The following is a 21,416-nucleotide window of genomic DNA, read 5'->3' as shown; positions in this document are numbered from 1 at the left end:
TGTGCATGCAGTAGTGCAAGGTTTTGGTGATGCATAAAGCTATCAGAGGATGCTGCTGCCCCATATGTAAAGATCCTGTAGCACACACTGCCCCAAACTCTTGTCCCCGTGGGGCTCTGACCCAGATGAAGGCACCTTAGAAATGCAGACAATTGGAATTTCACCATAAACTAGTGAAAACTAGTCTAAAAGCTGTTTTCTGCACAAGCAACTTGTCCTGGCAGAACAATTCCCACCCACCACTCATGACATAACGGTATCTCATGAATGCATAGGTTCCCTTCCAAAGCACGCATCTCATTTCATAGAGTGGGTCATGCCTCCTCTCCTGTGAGACCACAAGGAGCACATACATGCTGGGAGAAAAAAGAACCAAGGGGATACCCTACAGACAAAGGAAGAAATACTTCTCCTGTCCAACAAGTGTGATCCTGGAGTGGAACATTTCCCTCCCCTCTGCTCCTCGGGGACATTTGCTGAGCACTCCACGTCTCACCAAGCCCAAGGGAGGTCTTGCTGCTTTCCTGAGAGTGCTTCGGGGTCTTGGTGAAGTAAGTTTGACAGGGAGGAACTTGCAGCCTCCAGGCAGATCTGTTGACTCATTCTCCACGGCGCTCGGAGCAGTGCTGCACGCTGCTGCAGCTCGCCTCGCTCACAGACTGACAGTGCTGTCAGGTCCCATTCATCGCAAAGCAGCCGATTCCTCACACCTCCCTCATTCCCCTGCTGCACACAGCAAGATTGCAGAAGCCAAGGCACTGCAGACAGGGCTTGGTGATTGATGCATAGCAGTAACTGCTAGCGTTTGTCTTCAGATAGTGAAACTTCGTTTCATAAAGGTGCTTTAGGGTGGGAGGTGCAGGTCAGGACTCCTGTGTGCTGATGCTTTTAGAGACAAGCTAGCAGGGAGCTCCTAAGAACAAACTAAGCTCAACAAGTCACTGCTGGTGAACTAAAGAGGAAAACAAGCCCAAGCACCTCTCTCATTAGTTCAAGCTGTTCTTACCTGGAGGGTGGAAAGAAGGACTTTCAAGCCACTGGCTTCTTGTTCTGCCATGCTGCTCCCCACTCACAATCTCTCTCGCTAGCAGCAAACAATGCAGCCAGAAAGCGTGCCTGGCTGCTGCCCCTGTGCTGTTTAAGAAACGAAGAAACTAAACACAGATCCCCAGACACACGCACACTGCTACCACCAATAATCACAGCAATGCAACTCTAGACCTCAGCAGGAGAGATAAATGTACCCCCTCCCGCCGAGCTCTCCCACTGTGACGAGAAGATTAATCCCTATATAAAGAATCCTAGGGATTAAGTAAAGTGCTCAGTAAAGGTCTGGGTGCTTGGTGTGTGGCAAGGGGGAGTGTGGGGAGGGTGGCAATAGCAACAAGAAAGCAGAAGAGCTACAAACCTCAAAGAAAGCCAGCGAGAAGGGAGGGAGCTCACTGGCTGCCTGACAGGCCTGACAGGCATTCCCAGCTGATCCGTTCCAGACCCTGCGTGGATTTGGCTCTGTTTGACTCTGCTCCTGTGAAACCGGAGATGTTGAGAAGGCAGAGCGAGCGAGAGAGATGCCCTCAGTCTTAACGAGCGCTGACAACGAACGGAAGATAACCCAGCATGAGGGACAGGTGGAGTGGTATCACTGAGGCTCACGGAGAGTTTTGAGCTTCCAACTGTGACGCTTCTCTCCAGTTGCAACCATGAAGGCCATGGACAGTGCCCCAAAGCAATCACAGGGGAGGGAATGCATGCAGAGGGCACTGCGTTGCAGCATGGCAAAGCCCAGGGAAGGAGAGTGCTTCCATCCTGTGCGGCCTCTCTTCCCCTGCAAAGTGCAGTTTTGGGAGAAAGTTTGCTCCAAGGGCTGCTACAATGATTCACATGTACCTCTTCATGTATGTAAGGATTGTAGCTCAGAGCAGAGTTTGTTCCCTGGTGCATGAACCATGCTGGAGTACAGCTGTAGTTGAAGCTTGGATTCTTAGGAGGGCACAGAGTCCACATGTAGCTTCAGCTGGACGATATCAAAGGACTTGGTAAGCAAGGAGGAGCAGGTAAGAAAGATGAGTGGAGAGCTAGGTGAAGTTTTTCCAGGGACATTTTTTCAATGTGAAAACATCATAATACAAACAAAACTTTTTTTTTTTTTTTCAGGGATGCAAAAATTTCAGCTCAGCTTTCTTACTGCAGGGATGGTATCACTTGAGGGAGATTGGTAGACTGACAGTGGAGATTATCATTTGATACGCGGGATATGAAGGTTGGGTCTTGTCTTTCCAGTTTGTGAGCATTATTTTCAGTCTTTTACATTTCAAATAAGCACTTTATTCTGGCGTGGGTCTCTTTAGTCCTTCTAGTAAGAGCCTTTCCTCTTTAAATGAATAATTAGAGATTGCTGACGAAGTAACATCAGCCTTGCTCTCAAGGCAAAAGACAAATGCTTACAGATTCAGCATTGCAAAGCAACACGGTAGATGGTCAATGTGTGCACACAATTCTTTGCTGATGCAAAGCAATCACAGATTGGAGCTAAGCCTTAATCTTCTGAAGAGCAGTAAAATGAAGAATAAACCACTCCACTCTTGGCCAGGGACTATTTTCATGTGATTATGCTTACACTCTGCAGAACCGTTACTGACCAAGTGTTCTAGGCAGATGCTAAGATAAATCCTTTCCAGCTCAGCCCAGCAATGTGTGAACAAGTGATACAAGCATGACATTCCTTGGTTTCTGTGTCTGCCAGCAGGATCCCAGGACATCACTACCAAGATATAAAATTAACCAAATTGAAATACCTGTGCATAATTATGGAATCACAGCAGTCCATTCATGGAGAATGTTATGAAGACTATTGATTGATGGATAAGATGCTCTACAGGCAACCAGGCAATAAGAAGAGAAGTTATACAGCCTCATTTGCCATGCAAATTCAGGTTCAGAGATTTCAGTTTTCTAAATGAAAAGACTAATGTCAACAAGAACAACAGCAAATGATGCTGCACTCCATGAAATACCATATTTTAGGTAGAGATGGCATTCTATCTGAAAAACACTGAATTTTGACCAGCCTTTGTAGGCATATTGCTTTATTGCTTTCAGCATACCAAAGAGTTAAATGCAGAGTGGCACTATACTTTTCTTGTGTGTCAGTCCATCTTATCTCATTGGCTCCCCTGGTCTCTGGAAATACACTGAAAATCTACCTTAAGTTAAACTGAAAGAGTTTGGCTGGGCTCTATGGGTCCTAAAAGTTGAGAGCTTAGGCAATACACAGAGAGATGAAATCATACAGTTGAGTGTAGCGACTGTGAAACACAGATGGCCTTAATGGAGAAAAAGTTCTAATATTAGAGGGGTGTTAAGTTTGGTAGAAAGAGGTGCAGGGAGTAAGAGCATGCTGTGTACCATACTTACCAGATCCATTTGTGCCTTGTAAAAAGATTAATCCTAGAGGCAAGGGAAATATCCAGTGCCAGTCTTGAAGTCTTTATATGAGTTAGCACATTTGACAAGTGACATTGAAGCAAGGCTTTAGGTTTCTTTCACATCAGCAGGACTCAATAAAATCTAATAACAGACCATTATGTAAAGAGGATAGAGAACCAAGGGAGTACAGGAACAATGTCCTCAAATGGTCTCGGAAGGAGGACAGTAGGTAATGGGTTTTATGAGCAGAGCCAGCACACTATGTCTTCCACAAATTAATGCGCTGACAGAAAATTATATCAGAGACAATTAGAAGCTGTTTAAAGGAGCTCTTCCACACTGTTGCTTCATTCTCTTTCTTGTGACAATTGTATCTGCTGCTAGAGCTGTGTAAAACTATTAATTCCCGCTGTGTGAATGTTGAGAAGGCAGTGAAAGCTGGTGGATGTAAACAAACCATAGTCTGGATGTCTTGGATCCCCTTTCCTAACAGATCACACTTCCAGATCCCCCATCCTCTTGCAGGGATTAGTAATTAACACAAGATGATCACCTCTTCCTGCTGCATCGTGAGATGCCAGATGAGTAGTTAGCTTTCTGTCCTGCCTTGAACACAATGCTGTCCCCTGTTATCAGATCACATTTTCCATAAGCCCTAACCACAGCTCAACGATTTGGCTATTTTACCATGTGAAGAAGCTTTAGAAACAATTGCAAACATTTCACCACACATATGGCAATGCAAGAGAAAAAGAATACCAACAGCATAGCTTGGGGAAAAGACATGTCTTCTGTTCTTTAGAGTTTGGGGATAGTTAACTTAGTTGTGCCCAGAGACTACAAGAAAGCATCATACAACACAAAGCTCGGGAACTTGCATTTGAATTTGCAGGGAGATTAACAAATAGAAATGCTAATGAAAGACCCCAAAAGTGACAGTGATGTTTACAGCAACATAAGTTGTAACTTCAAAAACCCTTTGAAAACAAATTCAAAGCAAAAAAAGCTCAGAGGTCTCTAATTATTCACCATCATTCATAGCCATTCCTTCCAGATTTCTGTTGAATTTCCAAATCTGTTGTTAGTTTCTAAGAACAGGAGGTCCCCTAACTCAATACACTAAGGCTGAATAAGTTAGGAAGCCTACACAGAGATAAATGCCAGAGGTAAAGCATCAACATTCTCCCATCTATTCATATTACGCTGTCAATCCAGCTTGATGATTAGCTTGTTAAAGTTTATATAGATGCCACTGTTGTTTCCCCTGTGCCCTCAGGTTTATGTGATCCTTAAACAAAATGGAAATTAAACTCATGACTGCAGCTTCCTACCGGTGCCAGAGTTAATGTTCTTACGGGGAGGACAGAGGGCACTAGAAGCTCAAAGGCAGGACCCCTGGGCTCTCTGCAGTTGCTGTACAAGCTCTGACCTGTAATTTTCTTTTCCTGTGCCCAGGGCAAAGACACAGAAACAAGTTAAAGATGTCACCTGATCTCCAGCAAATATGTGCTCAGTATTTTAGCCCACAGCAAAGGTAAAATAATGCAGGATGGTTTTACCTGCATTAAAAGAGCACTCCGTCCAATTATTCCATTTTATGAGCATATGCAGAAGTCATTAACATGGATCAGCTGGCGCTAAGTAGAATTCTAACCACAGAAACTTGTTCCTATACCTAAACCTACATTTCCCCTGCCTGTAAAAGGCAATTTTGAAGTTTTCCTTGTTGACGCGTTGTAAAGCTATAAAATATGCAAACCCTCATTCAAAAGCATCATACAAAAATTAAAAATGTTTTAAACTTTGACACTGCATTAGAATGATAAAAGGTTAAAAATCTCCCTGCATGAGAGAATCTGGACATTTTCCTTGTGAATGAAGTGATGAGAGGAAGACAGAAGCCCTCTGTCAGATAGTTAGCAACTGTAATATTATTGATTCGTAAATTAAAAGTGGGAATCCCGTACAAAATATAAATTCCCAGCATTATTTTTACATTTCTTTGGATTCCAAACCAGAATTCAGCCTGTTGTTACTCATGTAACACTGAATTGCATTTGAAAGTAATTCACAGGATAAATAAAAATTAGCCCAGGGAAGACTTAAATACTGTAACTGCAACTGTAGGACCGGTATCAATACCTCCAGAAAAAGGTGAGCAGCCACAGCCAAACTTCACATTTCTGACCTACAGTCTACACCAAAGAAATGCAGACATCATTCAGTTTTTAGATATGAGCGTTAAATAAAACCTAAATAACAAAAATCAGCGTGGAAACCTGTGAATAACCTGAGGATATTTTTTCCCTGATTCTCATAAAAATGATGCCAATTTTGCACTCACATTGCACACCTGGTTTCTAATAGGATTATTTCAATTTTTAAACCAGTGAGACAGATTAGAGAGTAGCCAGATTCCATTAAAAATGGAAAAAAGAAACCCTAATTGGATAAATTGTTCATTCCAAGGCCAGCATGAGTTTTATGAAACACAATTGAAATATCATGGTGTAAAATACCCAGTTAACTGTCCATGCTTCATTTACATTAAATATAGAAATGAGCTCTCCTGTCAAAATTACATAGCCAAGAAATGTGTATGTATCTTAATGAGGAGATATTGTTGGGTTTTTCTCAGTAGCAGTATTATTTGGATGCTCTTTTCTCTAACAACCCTTCATTTTCACTGCCTTTTGTTCAAGCACAATGCTTATCATAAGTGATCACCAGAGCAATATACATGCGGAGATGATATTCTGTTTATAAATGCCTACGCAGAGGTTTGCCTCTCTGAATAACAAGTGGGGGGGGGGCCCCCCCCCATGAAATAATCACTCTTCTACAGCACTGAAATGGTTAAAATGGGAATGAAAACACAAGTTGTGATGTGAAAATTCATTTTCAGATGCTTTTGGAAGCTGCCCAAACCTTCTGCAGCCACTGGATGGCAAGTTAATATCTTCTGGGTCAGAAACTGACCACTGGAAATTGCTGGTCTTACACTGGTTTAATATGAGGCTGGTACTGTACATGGTGCCTGCAGCAGACAAGGGGACAGCAGGCTTAATCAGAGTTTTGCTCCTCTGGAGACATCCCTGCAATCTCACCTTTCATTTTTTTCCTGCACAGTGGCAGGGTCTGGGAGCATCATCTGGGGCCATGCAGCGGTTCATTTTTGCAGCAGCATGATGACCAAAGATATAGGATGTACAGGACATAAGGATGGTGTATCAGAGGCTACAGTCGCTATGCTATCTTCTGTGTCAGTACACGATACAGGATATTTTCTTGTGTCACTGTCCTTTCTGGCAGATGCTGAGAGGCATGGTCCTGTAGAAAGGCATGCTCTCACTTCTTTATTTCCAGATCACTAAAGCCTACACCATTTGTAAAGGCATTAATAGAATCAAATAAAGAGATCTGCCATAATAATATGTTAACCCAGGCTTGAAAACACACTGCATTTGCTGGCTAGGCTCAAACAGATTTCACATGACCTCTGCATGCCTTGGATCTCCTTTGGAATAACAGTGGACAATGTTTTGTCAAATCAAACTCTGAGCAGTTGAACAATTTTGTCTTGAATTGTTTCATAAACCAGGAGTGGAAACATGCTGGCTTTGTGCCATGCTGTCCTTTCCTTCATCTAAGAATAAAAGCTTTCATTTGTCAGGTAGAATGTATGCTTCTCATACCCTGACAGATTGTCAAATATTCTGAAATATACTTTGTTGGGCTCTTATTTAAATCTAGTTCATGAAAAGTCAGCCATGTATTAAACACGCATACACAGCTTATCTTCAGAAAGATGCATTTAACCATTTGACTGCTGTCAGATGCTCCCACTTTGAACCCTCTTGCTGCACACTGCACGCACATAGGGGGCTGACTATCCTACCTCCCATCAAGTATCCTATCATGCCAGCATCATTTTGAAGGACAACAGCAGGGATGCGTTGAAGAAGCAAGGGAGGAGGATGAAATAATAAAGCAATAGTTAACGGCACTGATGCCTTAGTTGCATTTTTTAAGTCTCCAGGCAACAGTGCAAGGCCTGTTCTGCCACTTGCAGCTCAGTGAATGTTTCTACTGGACAAAATGCCCTCTCTATTTGCCTGCAGACATACCTGTATCAAGCTTTTCAATTGCTCATAAAGGGAAACAATGATTTTTTCCAACCCCAGCAACCTAGTTCTCCTCTACTTTGTCACTTGTGTCATCAGTTTTGCCTGCCTTAAAATGTTTCTATGCTAATTTAGTTTTATGTGGCACCCACACTGCAAAAGTGTGAGTACAGACATAAGCGCAAGACAGGGAAGAATCTGTTTTGTTGAATGTTTAAGGAAATGGACTTTATGGCAGCTAGACGCAGCAGTACACAAAGTGTTCCCATTAGCAGAACAAACTGTGGCATATCTGTCTCTTCTGTTTGTCTCACATTTAGCATCTCTGACAAACATAGCAGTATTCAGTATGCAAAGGCACCAGGGGGAAAAAAAAAAAAAAAGTAGCAAAAACAACCAAAGAAAAAGGAGAGAACTCAAACTAAATGAGCAATCTGGTGGGTTACACATTAACAAGACCAGCAAGTGGAGAAAAACATGGAAACTGGGCTGTTGTAGGTGATACCATATCAGGATACAGAGAATTAACTCCAAAACACATTCCCCATCTAAATTTTTGTAGAAGCTTGTTCAGCCTTTCAGCCCATCCTGCTTCCTCTTGTTTTGCTCTGATCGGCACAGGCTTCAAAAATGAATGAATATCACAGTCATCTTCCAGTCCATTTTAATGCCGGGTTGGGTGAAAAATGCCCATAAGGAAACAAAATGTAAAGAAAGAGTGAAGTGTAGGAAGACGAGATTGCATAGATAACAGAGGACTGGTGATGCTATGCTGTTAGCTCATATTTAGTGCTACACAGAGCAGTTTGTCAGAGGGAACAGCTGAAGGACACGTTCAAGAGAGTCAGAGAGACAGGAAGCACCTAATGAAATGAGAATCTGTTTTTGATCACTAGATGTCTACACTTGACCTTCACCATAGCAGTAACAGCAGTGACCCCCTGTAAGTTTGCAAGTACTTTATCCCACGCAATCAATGTTTTCAGCAACAGCAGGCTACTGAACTTTGTTAATTGTATTTAATGATCAATACTGAATGACTTTCTCTACCAAACATCCAGAAACTGACCAGAAAACTGATCAGAAGCCATAGGAGTGACTGTTCTCTAAATCTGATGTAATCGGGAGTGAACAGAAAAACTCCCAGGGAAACTCCTTCGTTATCCCTGCATTATGAGGCAGAAATGTTAAAGAAAATGACAGGTGCTGTTTGCTTGGGTTTTTTTTTGAAGTGGGTATTTTTTTGTGGGTTTAGTCTGTTTTGGAATTTGCACTTGTGCCTAGTTCTTCCATCGACAAGCAAGAGAACTCCTATCCTGCTGCCCCTGGCTTTCCTTAAGTCTGGAGTTGAATTCTCCAAGGCTGGACTCTGCATACATAGTAAGTTTTTGCTAAGACTGACCCTGAGTGCTGGTTTGTGACATAATAAATGTGTCAGTGCTACAGAGGCCTTGGAAGCAGACTGTCAGTGCTGAGGGCTACATGAGAAGCACAGCTGGAACTGAAAATGGGCAGTTATTTATAACCCTGCATCATTAAAATTCTCTCCATCCTGAATGATGAATGGTTCTCCTGTAAATAGGAATACAACGAAATTTGAAGTGCAGGGAAATTTGCACTGCAGGGAGGGAAATCATCTCAGAGACAGAGAAGCTGTAAGACTGAGGGACAGCATTTGTCTACATTTTGCTTTGACTGATGGAAAGCACAGAGAGTTCCTGGGAGATCTGGCTCTGGGAGCAATTGAAAATGGTCTCTTAGAAGAAGTCCTTCTGACTTCTGTCTGTTCTACACTACTAAGAAATACTTCCCACCTCTCAACCTTCCTGTAAACTCTCCTGGAAAGAAACAATTCAAAAGAACTGGTCCAGTTTCCCACATCCATGAAGGCGATGGGAACATTAGCTAAAGATAAGCATGCTACGCCGTGTTGAATTGAATGGAAAAGCCTTTTCTCATCAGAGGAACGTAGTGGATGTCACACTTCTACTCAGCCACAAATTTTTAATAAAACTCTAGAAACTATCTTTGGAATTTCTGCTTCTTGTAAAGCACATTTTGAAAGAGACCAACGAGTTTGTAAGTTTTTAGGGTGAGTGCACAAACTCATAAAGGGCAGGATTGTGCCCATCGTTCTTCCAAAGTAAATTTAACTATGGAAGAGTTAATCTAAAACTACTTTCATGTGATCTCTGAGTACGTCAGTGATGTCTTCCAGTGCAGAGGTGTTAGCAATGCAGGCCTCTTCTACATAGGTCAATGCTGGTTTCTACAAACACAGCATAATTGCTAACAATCCCCAGATGAGTCCTTCCATTCAAGCTGTGGCAGCTCCTCCTTTTAGCACTGGATGTGCCCAGAAAGTTCCCTGGTGTGCCTATCAATAGCTCTTGACATGTATAAAATGCAGTAAATATTAATCCATCAGCTCTCACAACTCCCTCTCTGGGAGCCAGGCAATCATTTTTGTTCCAGCTTACACTTTGTTAAGTCAAAGCGGAGTCTCTCAAGGACACACAGAGCATCAGTGGCAGAAGGAGAATAAAGGTAACAGTGTCACCACAGAAAAGCACAAGGTGGTCATATCTGGGGAGGAAAGAGGAATCATCTGTTCAGTTGCATTTTTCTATCTAAAGTCAATGAGCCTGTGGCTGCATGCACATTTGTGTGCATTTCAAGCACCTTATCACTGCTTCTGAGTGTTCATCCAAACATCTGCACCTTTTCGGCCTTTGGGTAGCATTTCATGAGCTTGTATGTGAACCTGTCTTACTCTGGTGATGAGCTCAGTGAAATTCTGAGGTTTATTTATTCGTTTCTAAATAAAAGTTATCTCAAAGAACATTTTTCAACTAAGAGTGGCCACAGAGGTTTGGGCCTACAACTTCCTCTCTGTAACATGGAGCCAAGCGCCAATTATTCCTGGACTTGTCCCTGGGGCAGCTGCTATGACAGCGTTGGCATCTCTACAGAATTCTTGCAGCAGTGGCCTCTAAGTGGCCTTGAGAGTAGAGCATTATTCTGGGAGAAGATGGATAAAAATGCACAGCCAAGGAGAGCTGCCTCTTGACTTCATTATCATAAGTATTTCTTGTGCAGTTCATTACATGAAGCCGTTTTGCCTTGCATTTCCTCCAACACTTGTTAGGGGAGGGAAGCCCAGTGGCCTGATACATCCACTTCAGCTCCCTCCTTCAGCTGGAAACTACTCAGTCACTGCTGCCTCTTTTTCAGGAAAACCTTCATTTCATTAAAATTTAATTATTGGTTTAATTAAAATAGGCAAGCAGCAGTATGAGACGTGTATGTTTTTTTATGGCTGAAGGAGATTGTAAAGTCCTCATTCATTTCCCAAAGTAGCTTCCGCAAAAAATCAGGCTGTCTTTTTATAGGCCAATTCTCAGTGCTGCTTTCAAATGGATCCCACAGCCATTCATATAGATTAATCCGGGCAGTGAATCAGATCCTGCTCATTGGCTGCCTTTCAGAACATACTAGTGATGCTGTGGGAGCTCCATGGTAGAGCCCTGAGAGCTGATGGGACTCCCTAAATGATTAACTAATCTTCATCCAGACATTTTTCAGTTCTGTCTTAATTTATTCACATTGCAAAACAAATTTAGTCTTGGTGAAATGGACCAGATTGAAAAGCCTTGGGTGACTAACAATTGCTCTGTTATTCCCACAGAAAGCATGAAGAGGGAAAACATCTACAGTGTTTTTCTGATGATGCCTATGCTGTGACCCAAGAGACAACAGTCCAACCTCAAAGCATTCTCAGCCTCTGTTTTTGCCATTAACACTGCTACTTTAAGGGGTAGCCCAATTTCAGGCAACCTGGAGCCTCACCAAGACTTCGAGGCAAGATTCCCAATTATTCTTTAAAAAAGACAAAAAGTCAGGGGTTCTTATATCTTCTCACAATGGCTTCTCTGGCATCCTTAAACAGTGGGAAATCAACATAAAGCAGGTAATAACACACACACACAAAAATTGCATGGAAATGGTGGGAAGAGACAGTAATGCCCTGCAGGAGGTGGGGGTATGTCTAGTGGTAGAGACAACACCACTAGCATGAGACCCCCAAGTGCAGTCATGCTTTCCTTCAGAACCAAGTCCATTAGTTGCTAATGATTTTCAAGTAGTTAAAGTGATTTTGCCCTCTCAACAAGGATGGGAATGTCTCTTAAACTTCCAAACAATTGGGTCTTTGATGTTTTTAAATGACTCCTCTTTCCACCAGTGAATTGAGCTTCCAAAATGCTGCGTAGCAATTTGTAAATGCTGTTTACAAAATAATCACAAGAAAAAGATGAATATCCAAAGTTTCAAATATTTTCAAGCTCATGGTTCTATGCTGGGCTACCTGCCCAGGATTTTGCAGTATTCAGATCTCTTAAGCCATAATCCAGAAAGAAAAGAAAGAAGTAGCCTTTCATTTAGAAGAAACCCTCCAGACAATTTTGCAAGTAACTGCAGTGACCTTCATTTACACAGCTCTCTCCTGCAACACTGAGAATGCAAGTGAAGTGCAAAGCTGGGAACAAAGTGTGCTTTTTCAAAAGGTTTTTTCGTTTCTTCTGTACTTGCTGGAAATTTACTCTCATCATTTCTCATTTAAAATATCATCCTATATATGCCTGGAGGTTGCAGTATGGATCTCTTTTCATAACAAAAAGCATACATCAGTCTGCAGGTACAGGTCTAATTTTCAGCATTACCCTGAGTTCCTGGTGAGTCTGGCAGCACTTGAGAAAAATCAGGTAGCAATACTAGTACCTCTATATCTTTCTCTTAAAGGTATGGTGTGATGGTTAAATGGATGGACTTTTGTCTTCTTCACTTTGCTCGAGTCATTAACTTGATGATAAGACATCTCCTAGCTCCTTGAATCCTATTGGATCTTAATGGATTTGCAAATAGTTCCATAGTTACTATTCAGAATCATTAGTGACATAAAAAACAGATATCATTTAGAAAACCTTAGAGCCATAGACATTTGGAAGCAAAGAGCTCCCAGGGTATCAGGTAGGCATTCTATCTTGTATGCATACGTAGAAACAATATTAGACAGACTTTCAGTCTGAAGTTGTGGAGCTGTAAGAGCTGTTCTTGTGCTGTTATACTCAATCTCTTTGTGTCCTCTTGTCTTCATCAATAACATTAGATTCACATCACAAGGAATTTCTGAAGCTTTGCAACTTTGAGCTCTTCAGCTGAAAGGTGCCATGTAAGTGTAAACATAATTTTATATTCTGGAGGAATGCTGCTGAAATAAGCAGTATCTATTACCAACTAGCTGTAAAATTTGTGTCTATGTCAGCACTTAAAAATCATTGATCTGCAATAATCTCAGCGTGGGGAAAAGAATATGACCAAAGGTTAGAGCAGAGAAACGCAGTTTTTGCCATTAGTGCCCAGGAAAGCAGAGCTAGAGAGCTACTGCACAGAGTTCTGGACAGAAATTGTGGTTGCATAATGCTTCAGTGCTGATCCCTTCCTGACTGCTGGAATAACACTCAGATAGATGACCCAAGACCAAAGGTGTCTGCAGCAGCAGTCTGGTCACAAGACTAATCATCATTAGTCTCCTCTGGCTGCCAGATTGCAGGTAACTACAAACTGTGGAGTGCCACAGTGCCAGCACAGCCCAGGCACTTTCCAAAGTGAGAGAGCATTCCCATACCCTGGTATGGCAGCAGCAGTGAGCTTGGTGAATGTCTCCTAACAGGTTTGCCTTTGAACTTCAACCTGCCTCATTTCACTTTATCTGGCAACAGCAGAGTGGCTGAACAATAGGTATGATACAGAGAAATAACACAGATGGAGTCTGCCCAGGGGACACACTGTTGGAAGTGGAGAAGTTTAAAACTCTGGTCCTCAGTACCTGAGTGTACTGTGTTGCACATTTTGTCCCCTGAGTATACTTACCTCCCTGAAGGCAGACACATTATTCTCTTTTAAGAGAAACTGGAAAAATCTCTCCTCAGACAGTTTCTGGTTATTCCCCTCTCTGTGAGCAGTGATGGCCATCCTGCCCCTCCATCTGATCTAGGGTCCTCCCTTCTCCTCTCTTATTAGTGATTTAAGACAACTTCACTACTTCACTGCCCTTCCTCCTGCGAGCAACCCAGGAATTCAGTCCCCTGATAAGCCACCACCGTGGACCCACAACTGCCCGCCTTGTCCTCCTGTCCTAGAACCTGGTGGAAATAACCTGTGTTATTCCCTGCCTTCTTGCTATGCCATATTTTAGCCTCCTTCTCTCCCTCAATCTTGAAGGCATTGCAGCTATCTAGAAGGGATACCACCTCCCCAGTATCTGGGCCCTTTGGAAATCTGCCCTCAGATGGACGGGAACCAGCCAGTCCTTTCTGAGTATCACTGGTAAGGTACTCAGATGTAGTACGAGATGTGCTAACCAAAGTTATCTCCATCAAATTACAAGGGCACTGCAGATAAACCAAACGGGCAGTTTGATGCTGCCCCTCTCCAGTTGCTGGGAAAGGGGTGATGCAAAAGCAGAGGGCTGACAGTGATGAGAGACAAGGCTAATGTAGGACGCCAGGGCTGGTATCAGAGATAAAGCAACAGCAAAATAGCACAATATCATTACCTGCCAGCTCTTTCTTTGAATCCTTCTGAGTCTGCACATCCATAATTGGGGACTTGTCTCTGCTGTCTAGGGCACTTGGCAGCATGCAGCTCTCCTCCCCGGAAGCAAGATTTGTGATCAGATTAAAGCCCATTTCATGTTCTCCTCGCTCAAATCTCTGTCATGCTCGCTGCTCCCCCTGATGTTTACATATGGTTGGCTGACTCATTTCCACATGAAGAGCTGACATTTCTCTCTCACATCCAGCGCAGGGGTCGTTGGTTGCTGCATTAAAGGGAAAAGAATACAACGAAGAGATTTTCTAATCACTGCATCGGATTACAAAAGAATGTAAATCACCGAACAGCGTTTTTTGTTAGGAGCAAGAGCAAGGTTACTTCAGGTAGTTCTCAAGCAGCTCGATATTTCACACGATACACCCACGTGCAGGAGGGTGCTCACGTTCATACACGTGCTGGGCAAAGAGAGGCTGGGGAAGGTGCTGCAAAGTTAAGGAGCTTGTCCATTCTGTGCTGCATCCATAGCTTCCAGCTGGGAAGGAGCATAAGCTCCTTATTGTCCTGTGCCTCTGCCTGCTATCTGATAACCTGGCTTAACGTCCAATCTGCACTCACTGGACATGAGAAAAGTGGGCATATTAGAATTACAGCAAGTAATAGGAAGCACAGAAACATCTAAGGCAGATACAGGACAGATGTTGGACCATAAGATTACTAACAATAAGCTGGGATTGCCTTTTTCTGCACTGCCATTCACAGAAACATCACTACAAGAAAATGGTCCAGTGTGTTTTTACTTAGTTATGTATTCTTCCCCTAAGGAAGCTGAGATGGCTCACAGGAAGAAGCAAAAGGAGCAAATCAATAAAAGCACAGAATTGTCCTTTTAGCAGAATTGTTTCTTTGGCAGGTAACTGTTGCACAAATGGGTAAAAGGACAGAAATCAGTTCAGCCTGGATCATCCAGCAAAGGTGCTGAGGGCATTAGACGCACCGCCCATCATGTTCTTGTAGTGAAGATGGAGAATGTGTTTTGCATTTGTCACTCATCTCTGCCATTTCTGAAGAGCTTCCTATTAGGCATCTGCTGAAGTCTGCTAGAGAAATAACAACAAAAAAATAAAGGGCATTTAAGCATGACCTGAAGCCCACAGAATGCTCTGGAAGGGTCTCCACACAGTCCTTTTCCAACCCTTTGTGCCTTGAGATATAATGGGGGCAGAGAAGGGGAGCACAGATGTGAATTGCATCCCCACCGGCCAGCAAACAGTCACCCATAGCAGGCAGCAGAGTCAAAGGGGAAAGAAAAAAAGAAGGAAAAAAAAAAAAGAAAGAAAGAAAACACAGAGCCCATAATCATTTTATGATTCTAATTTAACTTTTATGAACATGTTTTGTGCTCCCCTAGTCAGACTCTGGTATTGATCTTTTCAGTATTGTTAACTCATAACCAGACCATATTTGAAGACATAAACTTTAAAAGGGATAATAAAGAAGAGCCAGACTGCACTGGCTTTATTATCCTCAGTCTAGGGACTGGGGGCTGTAAATCCTATTGGAATCAGTGAAATTATGCAAGTGGAGATCAACTCCTGGCTTTGTCAATATTTGAGATATTGGGTACCAATGTCATCAGTTCCTATTCTGAGTTGGAAGTGGAACTGTGTTGGGACACAAAGCAATGGGAACATAAGAAGTTACACAAGGGAAAAGGAAACACTGACTTTCTATCTGCATGCTTTTGAGAAATGGGGCAAATTGCAACACTTTGACCCACTTCTGCACCAGATTATTCAGTGCTTAGATTTGGATTCTGTCTTCCAACCCCATCTGAGGTCTAAGCAAGAGCATTTAAATCTTGCAAATGGTGTTATTCTTTAGTGAGAGCATTGACCCTGAGCACCAGCACAGGGTGATGGATATCCTGGCTTTGCTGTACTGCATGTGCTCTGTGCTTCAGGTCAGGGAGGTTCATATAGCTTTTCCAGGCTTCTGACTGATGGATAACATGAAAAGCCTGAATAACGACGTTCATGGGCTTTATTCTCTCCATGGTAACAATACAAGAAGGGCAGTTTTCTACCTCTGTCTGTTTCTGGAAAAAAGAAGGAGCGTGAAAGCACATGACAGATTTTCTTTGTGAAACGAATGCTAATATAATGAAATAAGGGTGTGGGGCACTGCTTTCTGCCTGGTGCATGCAAGACGGGAAAGGTGTTCTCAATTTGAGTATCAGGCTGAAAAATCTTGTGGTAAAACTTCTTCAGTTCCTCCGAGGTCTAATCTGGTATTCGAATCAAAAGTGCAGGGCAGTAAGCTCCAAAGTTCAAGTGTGAATCTGTATCTGCTTGCAGATGGACTCGGCAGTCCTTCTTCAGACCCTACCCAGCTGCACGCAGCTGGGAACTGCACACTGCATCTCACAGACAGAAAGTAATGATAAAGTCCCAAGAAGTCAGCAACTCCCTTTGTTCAAAGTGAGCCACAACTCGTAGTTTTCAGTTCTTAACAATGCCTCAAAATAGCTGAGTTATTGTAACTTCAGATTTTGTTGCATACACTTGAAATAGCACAACTCTCTGTTTTCTCAGCATCCCCAATCCCCCAGCACCTTGCTTCTCCCTGAGCTTCTCAGGGTTGGACTGCATCCCACAGACCTATTTCTGCATTTTCAGTGACTCACACCAGCCAGCATCACCGTGCTATTTTGTGTCTGTTGGAATTAAAACCCAAAGGGGATCTTCAAAAATAAATAAGAGGTTGCATGGTACACTGCCAACAACTTGGAGGGAGCTCAGAAAAGAGCAACTGGGATGAATAGGGAACTCAAGGCAGTGACTTCTGAGGAAAGATTAACATTGCTAAAAATAACCCTCTCGGGTAACTAACGTTTAGCAGGGTATGTGATAAAAGTGGCTGTGTATTTAAGAGTATAAACAATCAAGAATGGAATTGAATCTTTAGAGTGCACGAAGGAACTACATTAAATAAATGAGGAAAATAAGGGATGCAAAACAGGGCATCAGCTCCTCTGGCTCTATGATTGAACTATTTAAATAGGTCTTGAAATAGAGTCATCTGCAGTCATTGGAAATTCCCCCTCCCCTTCAAGAAGGTGGTGGCAACTATAATATACAGTTACTTCAGAGTTACTGATAGAGACAGTGACTTCAGATGCACTTGTAATGCAGGACACCAGACTGGGGGTTCTCCTCCCTATCACCTGCCTCCCCTCCAAGCTGGCGGCATCTGGAAGGAGCCAGACCTCAGCCTCTTTCTCCAGAAGAAAAGCTCACTGCATCTGGTTTGCTTTATAGCCCAGAGGGATTCGTTGTGATTGTTTAAGCTGACCCAGTGCATGGCACATGGTCTTTTCATGCTGTGCTTGCTTCACTGAGTAAGACAGGTACATATCATTGAACAGAATAAAAACTGTATTTGTTGTTACCCTTTTCTGCGTGCATCCTAAGAGTTACCATGGCATCAGCACAAAAAGTGCTACTATGAGCACTAGATAGGACTCTGAGAGAGATTTGCTTGTCCTCTCTTCACTTATTTCTCCCTACCCCCTTGCCAGTCCCTCCTGGAATTATTTTCTGCGTGGCAAAGCCTTCCCTCTTGCATCAAGACCCATCCTTCAGTTTCCTTCCACTGTTGGGGTACAACCAGATGAGGATTATGTGTCTATGTGAAGGAAATCAGGATAAACTATTCTACTATCTTTCTACACCACGTGCCTGAAGATGACACAGTAGCTATTCTGCATTTTGGCATTCTAAGATTTTAACTATAGTTTCACATGATAAACTGAGCAAACCAACCCATATTTTCTGTGAAGAGATGTTTGAAAAGCCATATCCAGAATAATAAATGGTTTGTTGTTAGATGAGAAGGGTATGCCTCACAGAGAATTTACGTGGTACATCTTAGTTCTGGCACTGCTCATTAATAACCAGAATGAAAAAAAAAATAGAAAATAAATGTCTAAAATTTGCACACAACATTCTACTCAGAGAAACTGAAATTATACTAGAAGGCAAGCTTAAAATTCAACATAAAAGTGATGAGTAAGGATGATCAACAAAATAAACACAGAATGGCAAAAACAGTTTGCAGAATGGGACCTACAGAGAACCAGTGAGGGAAGAGGGGCTGTCTGAAGAGGAACAAAAACCTATGCTTGTTGTACATACAGGCTGCAGCAGAGAAGGGAATGCCCTTTGAGTTCAGAGCAGACAGTACAAAACATAACAAATTGACTTGCACCAGGATCGGATAGCAGGGTAAACCAGGTAATGTGAAGGCTATTGAGGCACTGGAATAAACTGTGTGAGTAGACTGCAGCATCCAATACAAGTGTTCAAGAACTAGCTACACAGACATCTATCAAGCACCACATAACACAGTCAACCCTTCCTTGAAGTAGGCAGATATGGTGTGCTGCTCCTTCAGAGCCCTGCATTCAGACAGCATCCCTTGCCATGTTGTTTAACCCACTGCTGCTTCTCACAGTTTACCTTCATAACTGCTTGGTAGTAACATGTGTGCTTCAGAGCTACATGGTGACCTCTTCAGTTTGAGAGGAGGTGATACTGGAGATCAGTCAGGAACTTTTGGTATGCTCTTTTTGTTTCATTTGCACTGAGGCCATATTTATTTTATTCCATCTAACAGCCCTTTTAGACCATTTCGCTCTCTGCTGGAAGCATGATAAGACCCAAAATGTGGGTTGTAAATAGCTGGGAAAACTACACCTTTAAGTCTTTTCCCAGCTATTTACAACCCACATTTTGGGCACGTACGGCAACAATACGTGTAGCATCTCTTATTAATACTGCAACATTCATTGTGAGTTTTAAGTCATCATTGATTTTTATTAAAAAAGATAATTTTTATTGTATGTGCATGCTGCCAGCAAAATAAATGTTTTTTTTTCCCCTCAGTATGAATTCTCATTAATCTTCTATGAATGCTTGAGAAAGTGAGAAGACAGCTCTCATTCTGAGGCTGCATCACTGCCTGAGCTTTCTGACCAAGGTATTGTCATTCACTCCACTGGGATGCAGAAGAGCTGCTTAATTGTATAAACCAGCATGTGTTAGGTGGGGACTGAGGAAACAAAACAGTCTCCTGTGACTTATTACATCTGGGAATGATTAGCTCAGCTATTATGTAATTAAATTTCAACAGAAACGTGTAAAATGTCCCAGCAAGGATGGTGAAAGCTTTTTGAGATATGTGCAAGCAGCTAAGGGATGTGTAAGGCCACGAGCAGAAAGAAGATAAGAGTGCATTTTGTAATAATGTCCAGGTGTTTTCTTATGTCAAGAAGAAATGGGTGTTACTGGTAATATGAAGGTTTTGAAGCATTATAGTCTGAAGAGAACCTAGACCCCAGAGAAGCCTCATTCATTAGGAGTTTTGTTACCTAGCATAAGTAAATAAGTAAAGGGCACAATGACTTTTGTTTGATTTTCAGCCAGATTGGGTAATGTAGCTCTGTGTTAATTGAAATCTGCAGTCTGACCCTGCATTAACTGGGGAGCAGACAATAAGGATATGATTGCTCAATAGACTGGAATGTAGGTAAACTAGATCCCAGTTGGCTTTGGTCCTGTGCATTTTGATAAAGATACCTGCAAGCACTGGCTATAATAATAATGAAGCTGTGACAGAGACATTAATGCAAATACAGTACAAATATAAATGAGTAAACACTATTACAACTGAATATGGGGTATAATAATGTATATAATTAAGAAAATTAATATGTAAAGTAGTTACACAGAGTATAAAAGAGCATGTTTAAGACCAGAGGCCTGCAGTGCTCTTTTCCCCAAGCCACCAGCTTCCATACCAGGGTGCCACGCTGCACCAAGGTTTGTGAGCACATGAAAGGCAGATCTGCCTGCTGGCAGACTGTGTGTCAGAGTGTTACTTTGATTTCAATGATAAAGAGGATTCATTTGCCTTTAGATCATCTTTTACCACACAGGTGCGCAAAAAAAAAAACCCAAACAAGTGATAATTTCATTTGCCTGTTCAGGCAGGTGAACGGCAGGTATCTGCTAAAGGTGCAGCAGTCCCAGGACAGGTCTGCTGGTGTTGGGTTTAGATGATCTGTGAGAAAGCCACTTCCATTTCCCTCCCAGAAACAGTCCTTGGTATAGAGGCTCTTTCTGAACTAACCTTCACCACCACACATCTTGTGGAGCATGCAAGAAGGAGCGAGAGGTGCTGGTCCAAGCACGAAAGTAATGCCCACTCAGGTTTTAAGGCTCGGTGACTTTTTAGTCTTTTTCTCATCATCGCAATTAAGGCCCTGTAATCAGCAGCATCAATGCTGCAATCAGCCCCAGCAATCAGCCTCCTGCCTCCAATGCTGATGAACAACAAAGTCAAGAGACCTTGTTAAAAAAAATAAGAGAGTGGAAGTGCATTTACACCCCTGGGTCTGCGGCCCTGAGAAAGAAGTTGGTATCTTGCTGAGGCCTTTGAAGCGAGGCTGAATTCACAAAATAGCATCTATCTGCAGTGAGGGAGGGCTGTGGAATCATGGAATCGTACAATATCTAGAGTTGGAGAGGGCTCATAAGGATCATCTAGAGGTGTGTGCTAGCTCCCATCAGCAGGCTGGCCAAGGAATTCAATAAAAGCACAGCCCTCTTTTTCTGTCCTGCAGTTTAGGTTTGGCAAACATAACTCCAGGATTGCTGAAGTCCTGTGAAATATACATCCTGGTGCCTGAAGTCCGATGTGATCTGAATCCCCACTTTGCATCAAAAGGAAAACACACAGTCAAGCTAAGAAAGCATTTTCCACGTGAATCACATCAGTGTCTCCAAGTTACTCCACTACACCTGCTTTTATCACCCCCACCTAGGAAATCACCTTTGAAAAAGGAAGATTTCTTCTTGTGTTTCAGCTGCATCATTTCTTTTGCCTGCTGACCCATTAATTATCGGTCTGTGGCTTCTGACAGTCAGGGCACAGCAATGTACTGGGGGGATGTTTCCACTGGGAGTGGATATAGGAGTAGCAGACCTGTCCGGCCCAGTTGCTGTAACAAGGTTATAATGCAAAGCTCTGAGCAATTAGCCAGTAGATTTACCTCCCTGTCCTAAAAGCATCTTTATTACTTAATCAATCAAAAGCAATTTATGAACAAGGCTGAAGTTTTACAGGGAGCTATAAATCTGTCTTTCGTTTCCACGACAAAGCAGGAAAAAAACAGATACAAAGCATCAAAAG

General features: G+C 42.5%; 1 protein-coding gene across 1 annotated transcript in view; it reads right to left on the bottom strand.

Moving 5' to 3' along the window:
- The window catches only part of AGBL1 (AGBL carboxypeptidase 1), a 281,145-nt gene extending 266,940 nt beyond the window's left edge, over nucleotides 1-14,205 (bottom strand). Inside the window, exon 1 of the mRNA XM_042824521.1 lies at nucleotides 14,167-14,205. Coding sequence (XP_042680455.1) covers nucleotides 14,167-14,205 — 39 coding nt within the window. The remainder of the gene's footprint in view (nucleotides 1-14,166) is intronic.
- Nucleotides 14,206-21,416: the final 7,211 nt, after the last annotated feature.

This window comes from Centrocercus urophasianus, unplaced genomic scaffold, assembly GCF_019232065.1.
Source record: "Centrocercus urophasianus isolate 14NV4802_14NV808 unplaced genomic scaffold, USGS_Curo_1.0 seq_23, whole genome shotgun sequence".
NCBI classification, from domain to species: Eukaryota; Metazoa; Chordata; class Aves; order Galliformes; family Phasianidae; genus Centrocercus; species Centrocercus urophasianus.
Note: the sequence above shows the minus strand (reverse complement) of the source record. Positions and strands in the feature narration are given on the sequence as shown.